This window comes from Amphibalanus amphitrite, unplaced genomic scaffold, assembly GCF_019059575.1.
Source record: "Amphibalanus amphitrite isolate SeventyFive unplaced genomic scaffold, NRLGWU_Aamphi_draft 000340F_arrow, whole genome shotgun sequence".
In the NCBI taxonomy this organism is placed as follows: domain Eukaryota; kingdom Metazoa; phylum Arthropoda; class Thecostraca; order Balanomorpha; family Balanidae; genus Amphibalanus; species Amphibalanus amphitrite.
Genome location: NW_024881835.1, coordinates 476,644 through 500,949, shown reverse-complemented (window position 1 = coordinate 500,949; position 24,306 = coordinate 476,644). Strand labels below are relative to the sequence as shown.

General features: G+C 48.8%; 1 protein-coding gene across 1 annotated transcript; it reads right to left on the bottom strand.

Annotated features, from left to right (window-relative positions):
* Positions 1-495: 495 nt before the first annotated feature.
* LOC122388962 lies at positions 496-23,147 on the bottom strand. The gene is made up of 2 exons (XM_043380560.1): positions 22,641-23,147; positions 496-3,798 (listed from the first exon to the last, which is right to left on the bottom strand). Exons 1-2 carry the CDS (start codon positions 23,145-23,147, stop codon positions 3,400-3,402), a joined length of 906 nt encoding a protein of 301 aa, XP_043236495.1. The 3' UTR covers positions 496-3,399.
* Positions 23,148-24,306: the final 1,159 nt, after the last annotated feature.

Sequence of the window (24,306 nt, the reverse complement as noted above, 5' to 3'; positions counted from 1 at the left end):
GACCTGTGAGTCTGTGACCTACTTTTCGAGACCATGTTTGGCCGGAATCGCGATTCGGCGTATGTCGGCTCGCATTAGCCGCGCTTTTGCAGTCTTTTCGTGGTTACAAGCGTTCAACCATGTAATATGATGTTGCCCCCATGCATTAGGATGGGTGTTAAGGTCACCTGAAGGTCAGGTCAGGTCATTGACTTTTGATGGTCTCAGTTCACTTTTTCGAGTTTTTTTTTCTAGGTCAGTTTTTGGAGCTGAATTCGAATTTAGCAACCATATGAACATTTACGAAGTAGTTTTGGTGCCTTCGTAACATGTTACGAAGCTGTCAGAGGCGGTTGCCACCTACTACGAATACCCGGCAGGACCCCCACTGGATGACCTGACCCGACCTGGCCTAAATGCATGAAGACATCATCTGTGATCAAAACTTCCGAAACGGCAAGGTTCCAACAGACCCCCCGCCCCCCTATACGTTCCCGGCTGGAAAAAACACCAATACAGGCGAGGGTTAAAATATTTATTCCATGTAAGAAAATGAATTAAGCAATGAGCAACAATGGTAGACAAGTCGAGAAATAAGCCATCTCGTCGAAAACGCCAGTGCTCAATCCTAACGGAAGACAAGAATCAAGTAGGTATGCACTTGCGATTATTCGTCTCAAGCGACAACAGCAAAAACAAGACACACGCTGCAGGAAACTAACCAAGACATCGACTTTTGAAGCATTGCCACCATTTTCAGCCACAAACTTAATCCTACCTGTTAAGGCATGTTGCTGAACGGAGTAGTAACCCCACACCACATAACTGTGTCGCCGCTAACAAACACGCACACCTTTCCACTGCTCAATGAAATGTAAAAAGTCATAGCATCAAATCACAATACAGGTAAGATAGGTTAATGCATACAAAACATTCCGATGGATAGTAATAGGAAATTGACATATTTACATTCGAGCACACCTACAGATAGGAACGCGACGATATTGACAGCAACCACCGATCAGAGACACCTGAGTTTCCCGGATAATTAACGCGAAATGATGCCACATGCGTCCTGTGACATAGGCGAGCGTATTGTGTAGAGTTGTACACTTGTGACTAGTCGACAGCATTCTCGTTGATGAGTTTATTGACACAAAAGCAGGAGTAGCAATGTGCGATCGCATATGTGAAATGTGGTTTAGTTATATTTTTGGGCCGCTTGGAACCCGCTTCCTTTTAGCATTCGGGAGTCCAAAACGTCAGCCATGTGTCGTATTAGACGCGTTAGATAGAAAGGCGATTGCGTAGGTGCCTACTGCTTATATTGTTGTCATTTTAGCTGTCATTACGAGCGAGCGAGCGCAGCGAGCGAAGCGAAGTCTTTCCAATATACTCGTAACGGAAAAATCCCAGTATGAGCGGCCCGGCCCGGCCCGGCCCGGCCTGTAACGCTTTTGAGAGGCTTATATCTCAGCAACCGCTGGACCGATTGGCCTGCGGTCTTTTTTGCTGGGTAGCCCCATCCCTTCTACCCCGTAATTGACTACTCTTGACACATCTCAGTGACCGTCGTGGCACGTGCCAGTTGCCACGTGAAAAGTCAAGGGTGTTCAAGCTGTTTTGCAAAAGTAGTGATTTTGACAGGCTCATATCTCAGCAGCAACTTGGACGATTGTCTTGCGGTAATTTTTGTAGGGTAGCTGCATCCCTTCTACCAAAGGTCGGATACTCTTGATCTATGTGAGTGACCCCCACTGCACGTGTAAAATACTAAAAGAAGAGGTGCTCAATTTCGAGGAGGTGCCCTTCGTCGTCCTCCATCCTAAAGGAGGTGGCGGCACCTCTTCGAAGAGGTGCCTCTTCTCTTCTGTCGTCCTTCTCCATCCTTAACCCGCGCCCTGCTAAGGGGGGTGTTTGAACACCCCCCCCTTGTGGTTTTTCGCGAATATCGCCGCCGTTTTTGGTACACCTTATCATACATCAATTCTACACATGTTGTGAAAATTTCAGACCAAGGTCATTCAAGGTCAGGTCACCAGGTCGCTTGAAGTGACCTCACCTCAGAAAAAGTTTCAATGTCTGTCATAGCTACACCGAGTGACCGATCGCTTTGAAACTTTCAGTGATTGCTAAGAGCAATAGCATGTACAAAATGTATATCTCAGAATTTTGATATCGATGACCTAAGGTCAGGTCAATTTTGCGACCTCCCCATTATAAGTCAATGGGAGAAAATTCAAATGCGCCTCTTTTGGACGAAAGACATTATAAACACTCCCAAACACCGAATTACAAGTGGTTTAGACACACAGAACATGAAAATGGTGTCCGTGACCCTTGTTTATGCCCTGAGGTCATCTTGGGTCACGAATGGTATCTGACAGTTTTTCGCAAATAACTTTTGATAGAGGCATGTTAGAGCGATGAAAACGCCTTAGATGTGTTCAGCTCGACGATACGGATCGACTGATATGCAACATGACCCTTTCCGGTCAGGTCATGACCTTGACCTGAGGACAAATTTTCAAGTTGACCTTTCAAGGTCAAGTTATAGTTCATTCGATGCGTCTTGACGAGAGGAACACGATGCCGGTAAAAGTAAGCTCGTACAAGGCTTGGGTCAAAAGTTATTGCAGAAAAACTGTTTCCGAAAAAATCGGCTATTTTTGCAGTTTTTGCCCCCTGCAGGCAAAACCGTTGACGTTAGGTCAAATTTGAGATAATTACTCAGAAAGGGCGTTAATAGGGCTATCGAATGCGCTTTTCCGCGGCGCTATAGCTCTATTGGTTCTCGAGTTATGCGTTGGCTTCTTGGAATTTTTTTTCAAGAAATTTTAGCTATTGGTCATATTTGTAAGCGTCACTCAGGTACAGATTCGACAATCTTGTGATTGTGTCAACGTGAAATTCAACAGGTATGGCAGTGGACACCTTTGCAAGGGACTTCATATATAAAAGGCTGTCGATAGGAAACATCCCCACTATAGTTAAAAAGAGTCTGGCACAAACACCGCCTAATTATGGAAGAATTCAGCGACAAGCAGGCCCCGACAAGTCCCGGCAGTTCCATCACCGAGGAAGGAAGGAAGGAGGGACGCGGTAGGGAGGTGGACCCAGCGGCCGCTGCGGCACATCGAACCTTGTACTCAGCTCTAGCACCCTAGCACCACCGGTTCACCTCTACACACAACCTGAGGAGTGAAGTCCTCTCCACCTTGAGCCCAGCATAAACGCACAGTCGAGTTTGGCTTTCGGTTTGGTGCGGCGCTGTCCCGTCACCGGGCGCCGCTGTCCCCTCACCGGGCGTTGCTGTCCCCTCACCGGGCGCCGTTGTACGAGTATACCCTCACCGGGCGCCGCTGTCCCCTCACCGGGCGCCGCTGTCCCGCTCAGTGATCACAGCAGTGTGCGCCCCGCCTACGCCACGGTGAGCTCTGCGCCGTCGTCCTCCAGTGCTTGCAGCCAGTTAAATACCATCATGTTGCGCTGAAACCGGGTGAGCGGCTGGCCCCGTTCGCGGTCCACCTGGCGCACGGTGACGGCTCGCGGGGGCGCCGCGGCCGCCGGGGCTGCGGTGGCGGCGGCGGCAGCGGCCACGGCGGTGGCGGCGGCGGTGCTGGCGCTGTCCCGGGCGGCTGCCGGCGCGGCGCCGGCCGCGGAGCCGCAGCAGCCGGGCGGTAGCTCTCCGCTCAGCAGCTGCTCCAGGCTCAGCAGCTCTCCGCTCAGCAGCTGCTCCAGGCTCAGCTCGCTCTGAGAGAGTCGCTGCAGCGCCCTGAACGTGATCTGCAGCCGTCGCCGGATGTAGTTTTGCCGCACCTGAAACACGGCCGGCGCAGTCCGGTCAAAGAGGCACACAGACCACTGACACAGTCCGGTCAGGAAGGCACACAGATCACTGACAGTCCGGTCAGAAATACACACAGAGCACTGACACAAACAGTCAGGGGGCACACAGATTACTGACACAGTCCGGTCAGAAATACACACAGACCACTCACACAGTCCGGTCAGAAATACACACAGACCACTGACACAGTCCGGTCAGAGAGACACACAGACCACTGGCACAGTCCGGTCAGAAATACGCACAGACCACTAACACAGTCCGGTCAGAAAGGCACACAGATCACTAACACTGTCCGGTCAGAAAAGACACACAGACCAATGACAAAGGCTAGTCAGAAAGACACACAGACCAATGATCAGTGTCTTGCAAGGCCATGGAAAGACTAATATGTGCCCATGTCCACAGCTACCTGGAGGAACACACTGTCTTGAGTGTCTTGTCTGATCACCAGTTTGGATTCCGCCCGGGGCGCTCCACCGTTGACCAGTTGCTACTGGTGTACAATGATGTTTCACAGGCACTGGATGATGGTAGCACAGTTGATGTAATCCTGTTTGACTACAGCAAGGCCTTTGATGTTGTGAACCACAGCATACTATTGACCAAACTTCGCCTCATCGGGATTGATGGCTCGCTGCAGGGGCGGCGCCACGAATTTTTGACTGTGGGGTACTAGGGTGAAAAGGGCCCATGCATAGTGAAAGGAGCCTATGGTGAAAAGGGCCCATACATTTATCATGGCGTAACCCGCGCTGTGCTGAGGGGGGGGGTTACGTCCCCCCGTCAGGTTTTTTTGCGAATATCTCGTTTTTGGTACACCTGTTCATACATCATTTCCGCACATGTTGTGAAAATCTCAGACCCGGTTCTTCAAGGTCAGGTCACCAGGTCACGTCAAGTGACCATAAGTCAATGGGAGAAAATTGAAATGTGCCTCTTTTGGACGAATGTCGTTCAATGCTCTCAAACATCGGTTCCTTCGTAAACATAACACACTGAATCGGAAAACTACACCTGTGACCCCTCTGTATGCCCCTGAGATCATCTCAGGTCATGAACGATCACCAGCAGTTTTGTGGCCATAACGTTTGATAGAGACGTGCTAGAGCGGTGAAAACACGTCAGCTGTGTTCAGCTCGACCATACGGATCGCCTGATATGCAGCATGACCCTTTCCAGTCAGGTCATGACCTTGACCTAAGGTCAAATTAAAAAAAAATGTGCTGCTGCCAACGGTGCTGCCAAAAGTAAAGTCGTGACTCTTTTGAGTCAAAAGTTATTGCCGAAAAACATTGTTCGGGAAAACGGCTATTTTTACAGTTTTTGCCCTCTGGAGGCTAAACCGTTGACCTGATGTCAGATCTGAGATCATTACGTATTCAGAAAGGTATGTAAAAGGGCTATCGAATGCGCTTTTCCGCGGCGCTGTAGCTGTATTGGTTCCCGAGTTAGCCGGTGGCAGTTTCCAAAATTATTGAAATGGACTAAATTTGACCTTTGATGACCTCTGGTGACCTGACCTTTGACCTGAAATTAAAAATCACCGAAACTACGTGGCCCAGGAGCCAAGTTAGACGGGGGCGTGAAAACGTCCCCTTCCCCCAGCACTCGGCGGGAAGTTCAGGCCACCAGCACGGCGTGGGTTAAAGGCACTTGCAATAGCAATCTAACAGTCGACAGTAAAAGATGATAGAACTTGAAAGCTTTTCTTTTTTCTATTTATAAATTTAGTCCGAACCTTTTATCAAAAGGTTATCAAAAGGAAGGATTCACAGGGACAGAGCCACCGCTAAGCGAAGCTTGTTGCAGTGACCCTGCCCTCTACCTTCCGATCGTCAAATTCCAGTTCTATGACAGAATTTAGAGTCCAAAGTTTAATGTGCGCGCATAGCCGCGCACGGCCGGACCCTCGCTGACTTCGTCTGGTTACGGTCTGCCACCAACTGCAAGCATACCTGTCAGGAGGCCCATAAACGTCAAGCGTCCGTCGCGCTTCGAACCCGGACTGTTTAGCCGCGAACCCGTGCTCTCACCACTTGGAGTTCAACGCTCTACCAACTGAGCACGGGACCGGCTTGCCTCGCCAAAAGACTAAAAATACTTAATGCAGTATTGCATACCTATTACCTACCAACAAAGATAACCAGCGTTATTTGCTAAATTTACAATCTATTTGAAATGCCTTCCTTTCGTCACGACAAAGATGCTTGTTTGCGAGCCTGACAATTATTGTTCATATAACGGAATATGGACGAGTTCCTACTACTTTTTAACTACGGGGTGCTACTGTATACAGCTGTACACTGCATACTGTATATCCATCGCCGGACCTATTGGTTTTCTACAAACGCGCCGGCCGAGGGGGGGGGGCTATAACGACCCCCCTCGCCGTTTCGCCCCTGGTGGAGCTAGCGCGTCGCGGAAAAAAACGAACGTGTGTGCCGTTACAAGATGCAGAGATTGATACCCGATTTTAAGTTCCTAGGTCAACCGGTGACCTCTGAGGTCAGGTCAAGTGCTCCAAGGAAGGTTCCGTTTTCGATGGAATAACTTCGCAAAAAACGGCCGCAGAGCCGCGATTTTGGCAGCATCGTGTTCGCCGTCGCTCAGGCACGTCGAATCATATACTTTTTGTTTGGGTGAGGTCAACCTAGGGTGTTGACCTCGGTCACGGTCAGGTCAGCGCCCCCAGGTCACCAAATTGGTCGAAGGAGATCACGTCGTATATCATTCGATTCAGCAGGTCTTCCTGAATCTATTGGTGGCTTTCCCGACTCGCTAGCTCAATTTGATCGGGAGTTACTGAAGAAAACCTATGACCCTAATGACATCATAAATGACGTCACGCCAGGTCAACATTGCAAAAGTAACGCATCGAACCTTGCAATAAGTGCATGATATCACGATTCTGTATGCATTTTCCCCAATTCACTTTAAATGGTGAGGTCACGAAAATGACCTGACCTCATATGATCTTTAGAAAAATCCGAAATACACAATTTGTGAGACACCTTATGGATGCCAGGTCCTGCAAGTTTCATCTCCCTGTGAAAGCTCCTCTGGCAGTGAGGGCGTTGCGAAGTTGCAACGTCTTAACCCTCGCATGTGTAGGGGGGGGGGGGTCGGATGGACCCCCCCATGGTTTTTCGCGAATAACTCGCGTAAAAAGCGGTCGATCGCGACGAAACTTTCAGTACCCTCGCATTCATCAATTTTACACCGACCCTGAAAATTTCATGACCCTGACCCAAATGACCTTTGACCTGTGACCTCTTTTCCGAGACCATGTTTGGCCGGAATCGCGATTCCGCGTATGTCGGCTCGCATTAGCCGCGCGTTTGCAAGCTTTTCGTGGTTTCAAACGTTCAAACATGTGATTTGATGTTACTCCCATGCATTAGGGTGGGTGTCAAGGTCACCTGAAGGTCAGGTCAGGTCATTGACCTTTGGTGACCTCGGGTGACCTCGGTTCACTTTTTCGAGTTTTACATGTTTCTAGGCTAGTTTTTGGAGCTGAATTCGAATTTAGCAACCATTTGAACATTTACGAAGCAGTTTTGGTGCCTTCGTAACATGTTACGAAGCTGTCAGAGGCGGTTGACACGTACTACGAATACCCGTCACGACGCCTACTGGTTGACCTGACCTGACCTGACCCGACCTGGTCTAAATGCTTAAAGACATCATCTGTGATCAAAACTAACACGATATTCGTGATCAGCACCCCGAAAAACCCCTTAGCAGCCACACTATACGACTTTCTAATAGGTCCCGATTTTCCCGACTTTGGGTCATTGACCTGACCTGGAAGGTCAACCAATGACCTAGGACCTTAAAATTGGGTATCATCGGCTGGCTTCCTCTCGTCACGGGCAACACGCTCGTTTTTTTCCGCGAAGCTCTAGCTCGATCAGGGGCCAAACGGCAAGGGGGGGTCCAACCGACCCCCCCCCCCTACACATTAGAAGCTGGCAAACGCCGCACACATGCGAGGGTTAAGACCGTGCAGAGGTTCATTTATGACGTCATCAGTCAGTGACCTGACCTGACCCGAAAGTGCGATTGGTGTCAAAAGATCCGGCTTGAATCCAAGGTCAGGTACATACAGGGTCTTTCATAATGAATGTTACTTTTGAAAAAGCTATTTCTCAGGACATATATGTTCCTCATGTAATATGTACCATCACATGAAACAGAAACACATTAGCGTTTTTGCACACACAACTTTCATTTTAATGCTCCTCAGGAATTTTCCACTGTATCGCCCTTAATTAAGGCAGACGTTTCGGCCCTCTGACGAAGGTGTCGCACCCCGCGCCTCACAACGTCTGGGTCCAGGCTTCCAGCAAACCTCTCCACTGTGGTTCGCAGTGGATGGCTGCAGGAGGGTTTTGTCTCAGATCTGCCAATGCGACTCCCCAAAGCCAGTAGTCCAGCGGGGAGAGGTCAGGACTCCGTGGTGGCCATGGTCGCTCGGTGAGGCGGCTGATAACGCGCTCTTCGAAATTCTCGATCAGCCACTGGCGCAACAGCTGCCATGGTGTGCACTGTGGCACCATCCTGCTGGAACCACAGGTCGTCTCTTTGAACCTTGTCCCTGACCTGAGGCAGAAGCATTCTTTGAGCAGCCTGAGGTAAATCACCCCGTTCAGTGTTGACCCAGGGGAGAGCCAATGGATGAAGACTTGTCCGTCGACCGTAATCCGTAATGCGTTTTAGTGGTGTCGACATACTCTGCTTTTCCGTGAAGGAAAATTGGCGTTGTGAATTTTTTATTTTTTGGGACAAAACCCTAATCAATTTGCAACAATACGCATATAAAATTCACGCGGAAGTGATAAATTAAGAGCTCCTAACTAAATGTTCAAAAGTAACATTCATTATGAAAGACCCTGTACATACCTATGCCAAGTTTCAGCTCTCTATCGCCGGCGTGTTTGGAGCTATCGCAAAAAAAACGCCCCCTTCAGCCCCCCCCCCCCAGCCGGCGGGGGTTAACTAAGACACAATTTCCAGGTAATTCCCGTGCACAATTCAATTTGAAATCGATTATTTTTTGTACGAAATTTTGCTTTTAGAACGGGACAAGTGTTAGTGTCACATAATCTTTTTGGGGATAGAGGATGGAGCCGACTGCAGAGTCGTGTCGCTTTTCCTGGCTCGGAGTCTGAACGCTTGACTCTTAGGTACAGAAAGAGCCTCTGAGCACGAGCACATGAAGGGGCCCCTTGAACACTTGACGGGGTCCCCTGAGCTACGGAACGGCCGTGCGAATACACAAGGCCCTCTGAGCGCATGAATAGGCCCCTGATCTCTTTATGAGGGCCGTCTGAGCGCATACAATACAGAAGGCTCGACGGGGCCCCTCTGAGCTACAGAATGGCCCTGAGTACACGACAGAGTCCCCTAAGTGCACGAAAGGGTCCTCTGATCACTTGACGGGCCCATGGTTGTTTGACGGGGCCCTCTAAGCCAGAAAAGGCCCTATGAGTACGCGACAGAGCCCTCTAAGCAAATGAAGAGGCTCCTGGTTGCGCGTGACGGGGCCTTCTGAGCTAAAAGAAAACTCTCTGAGCATATAAAGGGCCCCTGAACGCTTGGCAGGGCTCTCTGAGCGACAGAAAAGCTCTGAGTACAGGAGAGTGCCCTCTAAACGCATAAACGGGCCCCTGCTTCCTTGATGGGCGCCCTCCTGAGCACATAATTAGGGTCCATGATTGTGACGGGGCCCTTTAAGCTACAAAAGGCTCTCTGAGTACACGACAGGGCCCTCTGAGCGCGTGACGGGGCCCCCTGATCGCGTGACGGGGCCCTCTGAGCTACATAAAAGCTATCTGATCATATAAAGGACCCCTGAACGTTTGGTTGGGCTCTCTAAGCGACAGAAGGGCCCTCTAAACGCATAAAGGGCCCCTGAATGTTTGACGGGGCTGCCCCTATGAGCCACAGAAAACCCCCCACGTACACGACGGGGCCCTCTGACCGCATGCAGGGGCCCCTGATTGTTTGGCTGGGCCCTCTAAGCCATAGAAAGGCCATATCAGTACACGACAGGGCCCTCAGTGAGTCTAAGCGCATGGGAGGCCCCGAATCCCACGTAACGGGCCCTCTGAGCTACAAGAAAACTATCTGGGCATATAAAGGGTCCCTGAGCGCCTGACGGGGCTCTTTGAGTGACAAGAAGGCCTCCAGCGATTAGAGGGCCCCTGAACGCTTGACGAGGGTCCTATGAGCTACAGAAAAGCCCTGAGTACAAGAGAGGGCCCTTTAAACGCATGAAGGTGCCCCTGATTACTTGGCGAGGGCCCTCCGAGCACATGATAAAGGCCCTAATTGCTTGACGGGGCCCTCTAAGGTACAGTATATCTAAAAAGTATGTCCCCTGGTTTGGCTCTCCCACAGGAGGCGAATCGGTAACTTGGCTGAATCCCAGTTGCGGCATCCGGCCGCCAGGGTCGCTGCCGCGCGAGCGGCCTTGACCGCTCGCATGTCATTGGCAGTTCGGTCCCTCCCCATCTATACCGAGGTGGGGAGGGGAGAAGAGGGCAAGAGAGGGGAGGGAGCGGCATCCGCTCGGCACTTGGCGATACCTGGCTGACCCCGCGCTCCCTCGCTGACCTTTGTCCTGCCCTCAGGCGAAGACCGACTTCCTGGCCTGTAGCGGCCCAGCGGAAAACCGAGCTCGCGGGGCGCGACTCCATTGGCCCAATCTTATAAATGGAATGCTGTCGTATTCACGGCATTAGATAATATTAATAGTGATACCAGCAGTGGATGTGGTAAAATACAGTCCAAAATAAACGAAAGCACTCGATTCGTGCATAATGCGCCCTCCCATTCAAATAAGCCCGCCCACTTCGATAGATGGTGTAGTTTCTTAGGGCGTAAAAGATGTAAAACACTACCGATTTTTTTTTAGCTCGGCCACTGGGACCGACAATATACAATTGACTGAAATGCATGAAAACCATTTTGCATTTAGGTAATAGCCGTTTTCTGCACCCAAACTTTAGCCAGTGACGCCCTGTCCATTCTAAAGCGTTTATAAGATTGGTCCCAGCACCCGATTTTATATGAGGAAGTCGTTTAAAAAGCATCTTATTTCTAACGAATTTATTATTATGGCCACTTTTACAGGACGTCTATAGAGCTTTGACTTTTACATTTCTTCCTCGTTCAGGAGAAACGTTTTAACCCTCACCGGACCTTCAGGTTTTCTGAATAGGTACCGAGGAACGTTGGGGGTTGGAAGTGAGGAAACAACCCCCTTCGCCGATTCGCCCCTAATTGAGCTAGAGCCTCACGAAAGAAACGATCGTGTGCGTCGTTACGAAATGCAGCGATTGGTCTCCGATTTAAAGACCAGGGTCAGCCGATGACTTCGGAGGTCAGGTCAAGTGGCCCAAGGCACAGGTTCGGTTTTTTGGTAAATACCTTCGCTAAAAATGATCGCAGATCCGCGATTTTAGCAGCATCGTGTTTGTCTAGCTCAGGCGTGTCGAATGGTATACTTTTTCTTCGGGTGAGATTAACTTAACCCTCGCCCGTATAGAGGGGGGGGGGTCGAACGGACCCCCCTCCCTCGGTTTTTCGCGAATAACTCGCGTAAAAAGTGGCCGATCGCGACGAATCTTTCGTTACCCTCGCTTTAATCAATTTTACACCCACCCTGAAATTGTCATGACCCTGACCTTAATGACCTTTGACCTGCGACCTACTTTTCGAGACCATGTTTGGCCGGAATCGCGATTCGGCGTATGTCGGCTCGCATTAGCGGCGCGTTTGCAGTCTTTTCGTGGTTTTAAGCGTTCAAACATGGGATATGATGTTGCTTCCATGCATTAGGGTGAGTGTCAAGGTCACCGGAACGGAAAGTCAGGTCAGGTCATTGACCTTTGATGACCTCGGTTCACTTTTCGAGTTTTACATGTTTCTAGGCCAGTTTTAGGAGCTGAATTCGAATTTAGCAGCCATATGAACATTTACGAAGTAGTTTTGGTGCCCTCGTAACATGTTGCGAAGCTGTCAGAGGCGGTTGCCACCTACTACGAATACCCTTACTGGTTGACCTGACCTGACCTGACCCGACCTGGCCTAAATGCATGAAGACATCATCTGTGATCAAAACTAACATGATATTCGTGATCAGCACCCCGAAAACCCCATAGCAGCCACGCTTTACGACTTTCTAACAGGCCCGATTTTCCCGACTTTTGGGTCATTGACCTGACCTGGAAAGTCAACCGATGACCTAGGACCTTAAAATTGGGCATCATCGACTTCCTCTCGTCACGGCCAACACGCTCGTTTTTTCCGCGAAGCTCTAGCTCGATCAGGGGCGAAACGGCAAGGGAGGGTCAAACGAACCCCCCCCCCCCTTATACGTTTGCGGCTGGAAAAACACCAATATGGGCGAGAGTTAAGGTGTTAACCTCGGGTCAAGGTCAGGTCACAGCCCGTCAGGTCACGAAGCTGGTCAAAGGAGGTCATATTGCATATCAATCGATTCGGCAGGTCTTTTCATGTCCATTAGTGGCTTTATCGACTCGGTAGCTTTAGTTGATCGGGAGTTATTGACGAAAAACTGATACCCTTGGTTACGTGATAAATGACGTCACGCAAGATCAACAAAGCAAAATTAAAGCATCAGACCTTGCAAGGAGCGCATGAAATCACGATTCCGTGTGCTTGAGAATTTGAGATAGTTGTATATCATTTCCGGACCAAACTAGCAATTTCCATATTCCCCTGACTTTTAATGGTGAGAGACTGACCTGATCTCAGGCGACCCTTCAGAAAATCCGAGATATACATTTATACAAGTTGTGAGACTCTCGATCATACTATAAGATCCTGTAAGTTTCATCTCCCTATGAAAGCTCTGCACTGAGGGTGTAGCGAAGTTGAACATTTTAGGAGTGTGCACACAGTCCTAAAATGTTGAGGACAGTTTAGGACAGTTTCACACAGTTCATTTTAGGACTGCTCATTTATGACGTCATAGATCAGTGACCTGACTTGACTTAAAAATGCGGTTGGCGTAAAAAAATCTGACTTATCAAATCCCGACTAAAAAAATCGACTTATAATCCGGTTAATCAAATCCCGACCATGTTTTTACCTGGCCATTAATGTTCTAGCCTTACAGGTGATTGTTTGAACGCGGAAGATGCTGAATCTTGGTTAACCCCATACTTATCGTATGATAAAGAACGTCAGTGTTAGAAAGTTAATTAACAATTTTATTTAGGATAGTTTAATTCAAGTGGGTATAATCCGACTTGACAATTTACTAGGAGGGTTTTGCAGCGCTATTAGTTCGGCATTTAATTATAAATCATTGCTAATTTCGATCCGGATATCGTTATTCAATGCTGGCCTTTGCGTCCTCAGAAAGTTGTTTATAGTCATGAAGGCTTGCATTGACCCATACTTTCCATTTTTCAGCACTATTATTCGCCGTAGTTGACCAGGTGTTTTCTTCAGCTCTCCGCTGAATCCTTTGGCTTAGACCTGGCGTATCACCCGTGCATCGCAATACGCACCTACCACACACAAGTTCATGATCCCCACCAACCCACATCAGCGTCCGTTCGCTTGGTGTGTGACCCCTTGACCTTTGGCCGCGACAACTGCCAGCTTGCTGGAGCACCCTTCCCTACACGCGCTGCCCCGCCCGCTCCCCTCCCTCCCCCCCCCCCCCGGGGTCGTGTCACGAAGGTTCGGGCTTACGCTACTACCGGCCGCTGCGCAGCTGTCACCTAGCACCTGGCGGGAATGTGTGGTCTGGTGCGGATTCAGCCAACTATCGGCTCGCGACACCAGCGCCACGTAGTGGCGACGGTACATTCTTTTTAGACACACTGTACGTAAAGGCCCTATGAGTACACGGCAGGGCCCTCTAAGCGCATGAAGAGGCCCCTAATCGCACGTGACGGGGCCCTCTGAGCTACAAGAAAACTCTCTGAGCATTTAAAGGGCCTCCTGAACGTCTGACAGGCCTCTCTGAGCGACAGAAGGGCTTCCAGCGCTTAAAGGGCCTCTGAACGCTTGACGATGACGGGGCCCTCTGAGCACATTATAAGGGTTCCTAATCGCTTGACGGGGGCCCCTCTAAGCTACATAAAGGCCCTCTGAATACGCGACAGGACAGGCCTTTAAAGCGACCTACCGATCAGTAGCGGCCTGTAACAGCCGCCTGTTAAATTTGTCAGCATTGGCCCTCTGTCGGCAATAGTTATTTGATCTCTGCTAGAACCCATTTAACCCGCGCCCTGCTGGGGGGGGTGTTTGAACACCCCCCTTGTGGTTTTTCGCGAATATCTCAAAAACGGCGGCGCGGAGCGCCGCCGTTTTTGGTACACCTTATCATACATCAATTCTACACATGTTGTGAAAATTTCAGACCAAGGTCATTCAAGGTCAGGTCACCAGGTCACTTGAAGTGACCTCACCTCATAAAAAGTTTCAATGTCTGTCATAGCTACACCGAGTGACCGATCGCTTTGAAACTTTCAGCGATTGCTAAGAGCAATAGCATGTACAAAATGTATATCTCAGAATTTTGATATCGATGACCTAAGGTCAGGTCAATTTTGCGACCTCCCCATTATGAGTCAATGGGAGAAAAATGAAATGCGTCTCTTTTGGACGAAAGACATTATAAACACTCCCAAACACCGCATTACAGGTGGTTTAGACACACTGAACATGAAAATCGTGTCCGTGACCCTTGTTTATGCCCTGAGGTCATCTTAGGTCACGAATGGTATCTAACAGTTTTTCGCAAATAACTTTTGATAGAGGCATGCTAGAGCGATGAAAATGCCTTATATGTGTTCAGCTCGACGATACGGATCGACTGATATGCAACATGACCCTTTCCGGTCAGGTCATGACCTTGACCTGAGGTCAAATTTTCAAGTTGACCTTTCCAGGTCAAGTTATAGTTCATTCGATGCGTCTTGACGAGAGGAACACGATGCCGGTGAAAGTAAGCTCGTACAAGGCTTGGGTCAAAAGTTATTGCAGAAAAACTGTTTCCGAAAAAATCGGCTATTTTTGCAGTTTTTACCCCCTGCAGGCAAAACCGTTGACGTTAGGTCAAATCTGAGAGAATTACTCAGAAAGGGCGTTAATAGGGCTATCGAATGCACTTTTCCGCGGCGCTGTAGCTCTATTGGTTCCCGAGTTATGCGTTGGCTTCTTGGAAATTTTCGACATTCGACCTGGAAATCGGCGAAATTTTGCCTTCAATGACCTCTGGTGACCTGACCTTTGACCTGAACAAAAATTGACCGAAGTGATTTCGTCATTATTTTTTACGCTCTTTCGAACGCCGCCTTCCGCGTATCGCTACGTGGCCCAGGAGCCGAGTTAGAAGGGGGGTGTTCAAACACCCCCCCCCCAGCAGGGCGTGGAAATCCAGGACCCCCAGCAGGGCGCGGGTTAACGGTTTTAGATGGCCATTGCACGACTACTTAAAAGTCTTGAAAAAGTTCAGACTGGGCTCCTGACTGTGGGGTACTGGGTATATGCAGTACCCCACAGTCAAATGACTGTGGGGTACTAGTACCCCACGTACCCCACGGTGGCGCCGCCCATGGCTCGCTGCTTGACTGGATCTCATCGTTTCTCTCTCACAGAACGTTACAGGTCGGCGTGATGGACATACTGAGTAGCTCTAAGGCTGTAGTGGTGTCCCTCAGGGATCGGTCCTCGGCCCTCTCCTTTTTCTTGTGTATATCAACCACATAGCCTCTCAACTGTCTTGTAAGCATAAGGTGTTCGCTGATGACTTAAAAATTTATGCATGTACTGCAGGTTGACTGACGCAGACGATACCAACCCTGTGCAGTCATTGCAATCTGATGTGGACGTTCTAGTGCGCACCTCTGAATCCTGGGGACTGCATCTAAACGCCAGTAAATGCGCCGTGCTAAGATTCTCCAGATCCTCCCGGAACCTAGAACGGGTGCCCCCCACCCCCTATGTCCTTAATGGGAACCCGCTACCCTTTGTCAGCTCACATCCTGACTTAGGGGTTACAGTGGACATATCCTTGAAGTTCCACCTACACATTGAATCCGTCGCTCACAAGGCCTCAGGACTCTGCCACAGCTCCCTCAAATCCACAGTGTGTCGCAATCCTGATTTTATGACATTCCTTTTCAAGACCCACGTCAGACCAGTTATTGAATATGGTTCGTGTCTTTGGAACACAGGCTACGTGGAGGATGCTCGGAAACTCGAACGTGTCCAGAGGCAATGGACTAAGCGCGTGGAGTCACTATCAGACTTAACTTATGCAGAGAGACTGAACAGGCTAGGGCTCTACTCTGTACAGGGAAGGCTGACTAGGGCTGACCTCATCCAGTACTGGAAGATTGTGAATGGTCACAGCTGTATAAGTCCAGACTCCATGTTCACTCTAACCGACTGCAGCGTCACCAGAGGTCACAGTCGTAAGATTTATGTGACCCGTTCGTGCACTGATGTACGTAAGCGTTTTTTTCTCCAAACGATGTGTTAACCTCTGGATTGGAACAGCCTCCCTGAATCTGTTGTTACTGCTCCGGACATCCAGTTCTTCAAGAGGGGTCTAGAGCAGCATATCCCAGACAAACTCGTAGAATATTTGTAAAATCGCTCGTTATATTGGTATTCTCTGTATGTATTATCGCTAACATGAAATGTATCTATTGCCTGTCATACTGCAGACACACATTTCCAGTTCTCATTCTTGTGACCTACGTTGCCAAACTGGAACAACTGTATAGCATGTTTTGAACTGGCGTGTCTTGTGAGACAGGGTTCCTATCCTTCCTTACCAGCCCTTTTTCCTAAGACTACCAAGCGAAGGGAACCCAACCAGGTAAGTAAACCAGGTAGTGGGCACTCGTAACTTGACCCCGACTTCGATAACGATAATTAGATAACCTTTTCGAGGTCAGCGATTTCGATAACGAAATTCGATAATCAAATCGGTCATTTCCATAACGCGATAACGATAACGATAACTTCAAATAAGAAATAAATCGAAAGTATAAAATATTTGAAAGGAATCTAATATTTGAAAACCTTCTAATTAATATATAACCCATTCGCTCATGAAACACCATTATAACCCAGCTGCTTACACAAAAAGAAAGTCTTAGAACAGTGAAAATGTTAATTTTCTGGTACAAACAAACAAACAAACAAACGTACAAACAAAAGCTTGAATATTTTTGGCGACAGAGCTCGCTGCGCCGAAAGACTTTCCAAACATAATTTTTTCAATGCTCAATCCACAAAACAGCTCAAAATATCTCAGTTCAAAACCCCACGTTGAAGTAAACTACATATTCCCATAAATAAGCTCGCGTCGTATTTGATGAAATTATCGTTATCGACTGACCGAAACGGGGACATCGATAACGCTAGTTCGATAACGATAATCAATAAGGATAAACTTGAAAAAACGTTATCGTCGATAACGACTTCGATAATCATTATCGATCGGAGTTACCGAATTGTCCACCACTGCCACTGACAGAGGCCGGTCGGTAATCAATGACACAGTCTGGTCAGAAAGGCCCACAGACCAATGACACAGTACGGTCAGACTGCCTGGTGCCTGCTCAGATCGGCCAGATTTATGGCGACAGTCTGGCTGACTGACATGTCGACGAGACGATAGACTAACATACTGCCGGCTCAGGCCAGCTAAAGTTATCGACTGACTGACTGACTGACTGACTGACTGACTGACTGACTGACTGACTGACTGATTGACTGACTGACTGACTGACTGACTGACTGACTGACTGACTGACTGACTGACTGACTGACAGGACGACAGAATTGACTGACAGGGCGAGATCGGCTGCCATCCGGCACGGAGCCAGGCTCAGAGCCGCGCTGGTCGGACACAGCCCGAGCCCGCTGTGCGTTTGGAGTGCGCGAGCAGTTTGCCGAGTGCCATCCGCATTCCGCACTGATCTGACGTTGCATCAGCGTTAAGACCGAGATGCTGTTATGCCGGCTCTGCATTAAAATTGCTAAATAAAAAGCAATAGAATAAAAATCAATCGCATCCGGGAGGTGCGCGCGATTGATGCCAGCGCGCTTCCATGTATTTGAATAGGCTCTCGCATGCGATTTCCTAACTGCGGAAAGAGTCTGTTTCAGCCATTAGACTCAACGCCGTATCATAGGTACAGCCCTCAGCAGACTGCGTGGTAGGTATTCTTTTTCCGACAAAACTGATTATAATTCAAAAGTCTGCATGTTATCAGTCGGTCGAAGCTCACTGCAAATAGATGCGCCATGCTCCACTCCTTCGATAGGGCCTATCAATAAACAAAGCATACCTACGCCTTGTGTGGCAACAAAATGTTTAAGTTCGTTTTGGGGGCAAATATAAACTTTTGGGTTTTGTTGCCAAACTGGATGGAAAATGCATACGATGATAATGCCAATCTAAGCTGCGGAGTCTCGCACATCTTTCTGTTACGATTTCCGAGTGCCCGATAGCATAGTATTCGCGTTATTCTCGGTTTTGTCGAAAAAAAGGATACCTACCACGCAGTCTGCAGAGGGCTGTACATGTCCTTTTCTAAATTTGCTTCTCAAATTAAACTCCAAACGCACTATAACTATTTGGCTTTCATGCGCCGAGGAAGCTGCAGTGAGGTCTGACCAGATCACGTATGCTTTCCTCGGATAGCGATAATGTGGCAGGACCGTTTTCTTTAGGCGCTGCTGTCGGTAGCTTCTGCCGCTGACATTGCCCCGAATGGTATAAATATATAAATAAGGGGATTGGAAGACCCAGGGGAGTGTGGCGATTCACGTTAAAGCATTGCGTAGAATATCACTAATAATTATTATAGGTATTTCTATGAATATTAAAATATAAATGCACGTGCGCACATGCACTTCCAGATCTCGAGAACGACTGGGCCGATTGCGCTCAAATTTGGGCACGAGAGATCGGTGAGTAGGGTGCCGACTGCCGTGCAAAAGTCAGTGGGGACCCAGTTTGCACATGCTCACGTGCAGGGTAGGGGAAAGTGGGGTAAGACGGGCACCTTAACTTTGGAGCCATTTTTCGGCCGGTTAGAAACATCATAGAAACGGGAAACTGGGTGAAAACCTTTTTCAGACATTTTACTTTCATTTGCCAGAAGATGAGACTTAGACCTGATTCAACAAATAAACTGCAGCTATTTTTGCAAAACCTTGCAAAAACCCGTCTTACCCCACCCCATGGGGTAAGACGGTCACATGGGTAGGGCAAGACGGCCAGCTTCTTTCACCGATCAGCGCAGCTCGCAACAAATGCCCGAGATTAGCCGCATTTATACAGTCGCTCGTTGGTCTCAAGTGCTTCGGAAATGGCAGTATACGAGATTCGTGCAGAAGGCGTATGCTCCTATATAGGCCCTAGTTCAGAAGCCATGTAGAACCGTTTTTCACATTCATTATTCGAGAATAAACTGTGCCGAAGGAATATTGCTAACATGTCTGTGAGTATCGGAATCGAACATATTCTTATTAGAAATGCTTCTTTTTTCCTACAGCAACAAAAATATTTTCACCATTACAGACCCATTGGGTTCATAGTTGCCCGTCTTACCCCAAACTCAATGTCAGAAGTTCAGCACGATTTTTCGCTGTGGACAATTTGATGCAGACAAAGCAAATCCGCCGTAAATGAACACTGTTGGCATATGAGTGTACCACAAGTGATTGCGAGTTTTTAACTCTATAGTGCTGTACACAAAAGCTTGCACAATACATTATGGATGTTTTCAATGAAATGAGTGTTTTAAAGAAATCAAAATAAAAGATTATCGACTGAACACAAATTCACCAGACTTGAATGGTGGTGTGTAGTGGGAAAGGCAATTCTGGTCCTAACTTTTCTTGCTCGTAGCGCTATTGGTTTGGTCTGCAGAAGGGGTGCCCGTCTTACCTACCCTGACCGTCTTACCCCACTTTCCCCTACCGCTTTCACATCTCAAGAACGTTATAATTCTGGCTTTTTGGTATGTTATGTATCATGTATTACAACAATCACGAATGCCGGTTGGCCCTGGTGATGTTAAATCTGGTTCACACATCATGCACACATCAGTATCGCACATACACACAAGTACATACACACAAGTAGATACCGACTCACATTACTACTGATTTTAGATTGATTCATTCTGCATTACTCATGAGCAATTTCAATTACAATCACGTTTACGCCGAATTTACATGTGTTTGAACGTTTTTCCGAAAATCTTCCACAGATTCGGCTTCCATCATGCTGGGCAAAAGTTGGTTCCACTCTCTTATGGTTTTTGGGAAAAACGAGTTATGGTACTGAAGTAATCTCGACGGAAGTCTCTCTATCTTTTTAGGGTGATCACTCCGTGATATATAGCTAGGTTCACATATAATTCTACTAACATCTACTTTCATGTTGCCATGGTGTAAGTTGTACAGTAAGCATAATCTCGCCTCTCTACGTCGGCTCTCTAGGGATACCCATCCTATTGTGGCCAGCATGTCAGTAACACTGCTATGTCGGTCGTAGTCATTAAGTATAAATCTAGCAGCACGCCTTTGAACCATTTCCAGCTCATGCTTCATGCCCTCTCCCCATGGGTCCCAAAAGAGCTGGCATAGTCTAGATGTGGCCTAACAAGGGACAAATACATGATTTCCTTTACAGCCTGTGGGCAATCCTTGAAATTTCGCTTAATAAATCGTAGCATCTGATTCGCTTTACCAGTGACATGTTGTACATGATTTTGCCAGGTACATTTATTCGAAATATGCACGCCTAAATATTTGAACTCATTGACAACCTGAACTTCTATTCCATTCAAAAAGTATCTAGGCATTGCAGCAAGTTTTTGCTTTGTCATTCTCATGATAGCACACTTTCCAACATTAATAGACATTTTCCATTTGGAACACCATTGAGATAATCTATTTATATTTGCCTGTAACGAAAAACTACATTCTTCATTGCTTAAGATGTCTGTGTAAAGAACAACATCATCTGCATATAATTTTATCTGACAATTAATCATATCCGGAAGATCGTTAATATATAAAAGAAATAATATTGGACCCAATACACTCCCTTGTGGGACACCGGACGTAACTCTAATCACATCAGAATAACAATTATTAACCAGAACTCTCTGCGTTCTATTATATAAGAAGGCTTCAATCCAGCCAAGAACGTTATCATCTAAATTATACATTTTTAGTTTAGTTAAGAGATGTTTATGTGGAACCCTATCAAACGCCTTACTGAAGTCAATGAATGCCAAATCAACACTCTTTTTCTTGTCAATGGATGACATAATATCCTGATAAAGCAGTAACAGTTGTGACTCACAAGAAAGATGTCTTCTGAATCCATGCTGACTATCAGAGAATAGGTCAAAATCATCTAGGTGCATCACAATATGGGAAACTAAAATACGCTCCATCATTTTACAACATATACATGTGAGCGAAATTGGACGATAATTTACAGGTTCTTTGGTACTGCCCCCTTTGAAAGCTGGGTGCACTGTGGCTTGACGCCAATCGTGAGGAATGTCTTTCATATCAAGAGACTGTTCGAAAATCATTTTGAGGTACATTGCGACCACTTTTGCGCAATGTTTTAGAATAGCCCCGCTAATGCCATCAGGGCCACACGCTTTGTGGACCTTAATATTTTGTAAGAGGCCTACGATGCCATGATAACTAATAAGAACCGGCGGCATAACCTCCGACGTGCGAGTGCAATCGCTCAATGATGTTGTATCTGTATCATCTTCCTCACAAAATATCCCTTTGTATTGATTGTTAAGAATATTTGCTATATCCTCCGGGTTGTGGACAATGTTCCCACTCTCGGATACAATAGAGGTAATGCCCGTTTTTTTAGTCCTTTTTGCTTTAACATACTTCCAAAAATGTCTATTGTCTTCTTTCAAGAGCGACCCAAGCCTACTTTTGTAATTGGACTCTGCTTCTTTGTATGCCTGTTTTACAACCGCCCGAATTTCTCTATACCTTTGCAGAGAAACCTTATACCTTATATACCTTATAAAGGAGTCAAATTACATGCAATTCACATTGAGATCAGGAATATTGAATTTGCCGAGCAGACATGATGTTCACAACCCCCTATTTTGCGGGTGAGCATTATCGCCTATCAGGCTTTCAAGAGTTTACGGAAATAACGTGAATAATAATGCGATAATTCTTAATCAAACGTTAAGTACTGGCTGTACAGCATCAGCAAACGCTGCAGTGTATGTACACAGTGCACATTATGAGCCCCGCCCGACAGCCTGCCGTCGCCTGGTGTGTGTGTGAGTCGGTCCAATATCGGCACCTCTCGCCTGGTGTGTGAGCCAGCCCAATATCGCCACCTCCTGGCACAAACAACCTAGCGCCGACGCGGCTCATAATTAGCGCTATGAAAGGGTGCGGCGGCCGGCCCGGCGGGGCAGCAACAGGCTGCCGGCGGGCGTCATTGAGACGTCACCGGCGTCAGTCGGACCGACGGCGGCGCACTGAGCCTCCCACGGTACGGCGGCTGTTTTGAGCCGAGGGCGCTCGGCGGGCCGGGGATGGGGAGCACCGGAATCCGCCCGGCAGGGGTCCGCACCGGGAAACACACCGAAAGGGAAAGCCTGACCTTGATCTTGATCCCCAGCGATCATCATCCATTTGGGAAGCTGACACCGGTCTACTGGGTGAGGCGAAGAGGGCGAGGAAGGGGCGGCCGGCAGCCGACGGGCGGGGAGAATTCGGGGCATACCTTCTTGTTTACGGCGCGCACCAGGTCGGCGGCGGAGAAGGGCGCGTGGCTGACGCTCTGGCGGCTCTGCGGCGACGGCAGCTGGGAGCTGGTGCCCAGGTCGCCCACGGCCACCCACGTGCTGCACGAGCGGCTGGCCGGCTCGAGGGCCGGCTGCGCCAGCTCGGGCCGCTCCTGGAGCGTGGTCAGGCTGACAGCGCGCCGCGGCGCCGCCTCCTCCGGCAGCTGCGCCATGTCGCCAGTGCTGAAGCTCTTGGGCATGCCCAGCAGGCGGCTGAGCAGCGCACACGAGTGGATCAGCTCGGCCTCGTCGCACCAGAGGCCCGGCGGCCCGGCGGCGGGCGGGCGGCCGGCGCGCGGCACCTGCAGCCGGCCGGCAGCGGGCCCGGCAGCCGGCGCGCCGCCGAAGCCCAGCCGCGCCAGCTCAGAGGCCAGCCGCGCCTCTGCCGGCGGCGACTGGCCGCCGCCCCAGGCGGTCACACTGATGCGCGGCCGGTCGGCGGCCATGGCGGCCCTGCACTGTCGGCGGCCGGCCGGCCCGGCCCGGCCCGGCCCGGCGGCATCGATTGTCGGCCGGCCGGCCGACGAGCGGGCAGATCGATGTGCCGGCGCGAGCGACGGTCAGGTGCGGCCGCGCCGCAGACTGCCGGCCGCCCACGCACCGGGCTCCAGAGGCGGCGCCGGCCTGCAATGAAACCCGGTGGTGCGCTTCAGTGGCTGAACATACCTACAGAGCGGTCCTCTGCCACAATTTGTGGGGGAATCAATATCACAGCGCAGTCGTGCCGTTGATGCACTGATGTGAACTTCCATAATTGATGCACTCAGTCAATGCCACAAAGCTGGCAATGGATGGCTATCGCGAGTCGTTCACAGCCTCTTTCACAGCCTGTAAAGCGCAATAGGAACCCGACAGCAGACCTGAGGCACCCAGCATGAGACTGCCCCAGGAAAAAAGCGCTCACCCCGCGGCCCGATGGCCGGTCCGAGACCAGCACCGCCGGACGCCGATGGATTTGTAATGATGCTCCCAACTACCTGAGTTGGTGGTTGGGATTAATCCATCAATCCTGTTATTGAATTGGGCGTAAGTAAATGCCCCGAAGTTGATCCTCCCTTAGCCGCCCCAAAGACTCAGCGAAATAATTTTGCGTGAATACATTGCCGTCCATCTTGACCCGGAAATGCTGGCCAGATTAATTTATTGTTTATTAGCAACAAATTAACAAGTGCAAAGGTGTTACACGCATTTATCCATCCTGTCAATTTTCCATTGCTGTCCATTGCTCCATCCATTGCTGTCAATTTTCACTTTGGCAGCAGAATGGAGAAAAACTGACGCTAATGTGCATTTATTAACAGCACTGGGTACCCGGACGAGCGCACTCTGGAACATATATAATCTATTCAAAGTTAGATAAAATAAATAAATAAATAAATGAATAAATAATTACAACTCACTAGGCGAAATTTAAAATCCCCAATTGTTGCGAAAGTAATTACAAGTCAGAACAAGGGCGACAAGTCAAATGCTCAAATTACAAGTTTCAACATACAGCACTGCAGCATTTCAACATTTCAACATTTCAAAGGCAAGGTCAGCTGACAGCTACCGAGATCGGACGCCGAAGAGTTGGCTGACATGTTCAGCAGCCGGAATGCATCT

Excerpts from the sequence above, each read along its gene's own strand:
- LOC122388962 (XM_043380560.1), bottom strand. The coding sequence starts at position 23,147 with ATGGCCGCCGACCGGCCGCGCATCAGTGTGACCGCCTGGGGCGGCGGC. Across the intron at positions 3,799-22,640 it reads TGCGCGCCGTAAACAAGAAG|GTGCGGCAAAACTACATCCG; the intron begins GTATGCCCCGAA and ends GCCGTGTTTCAG.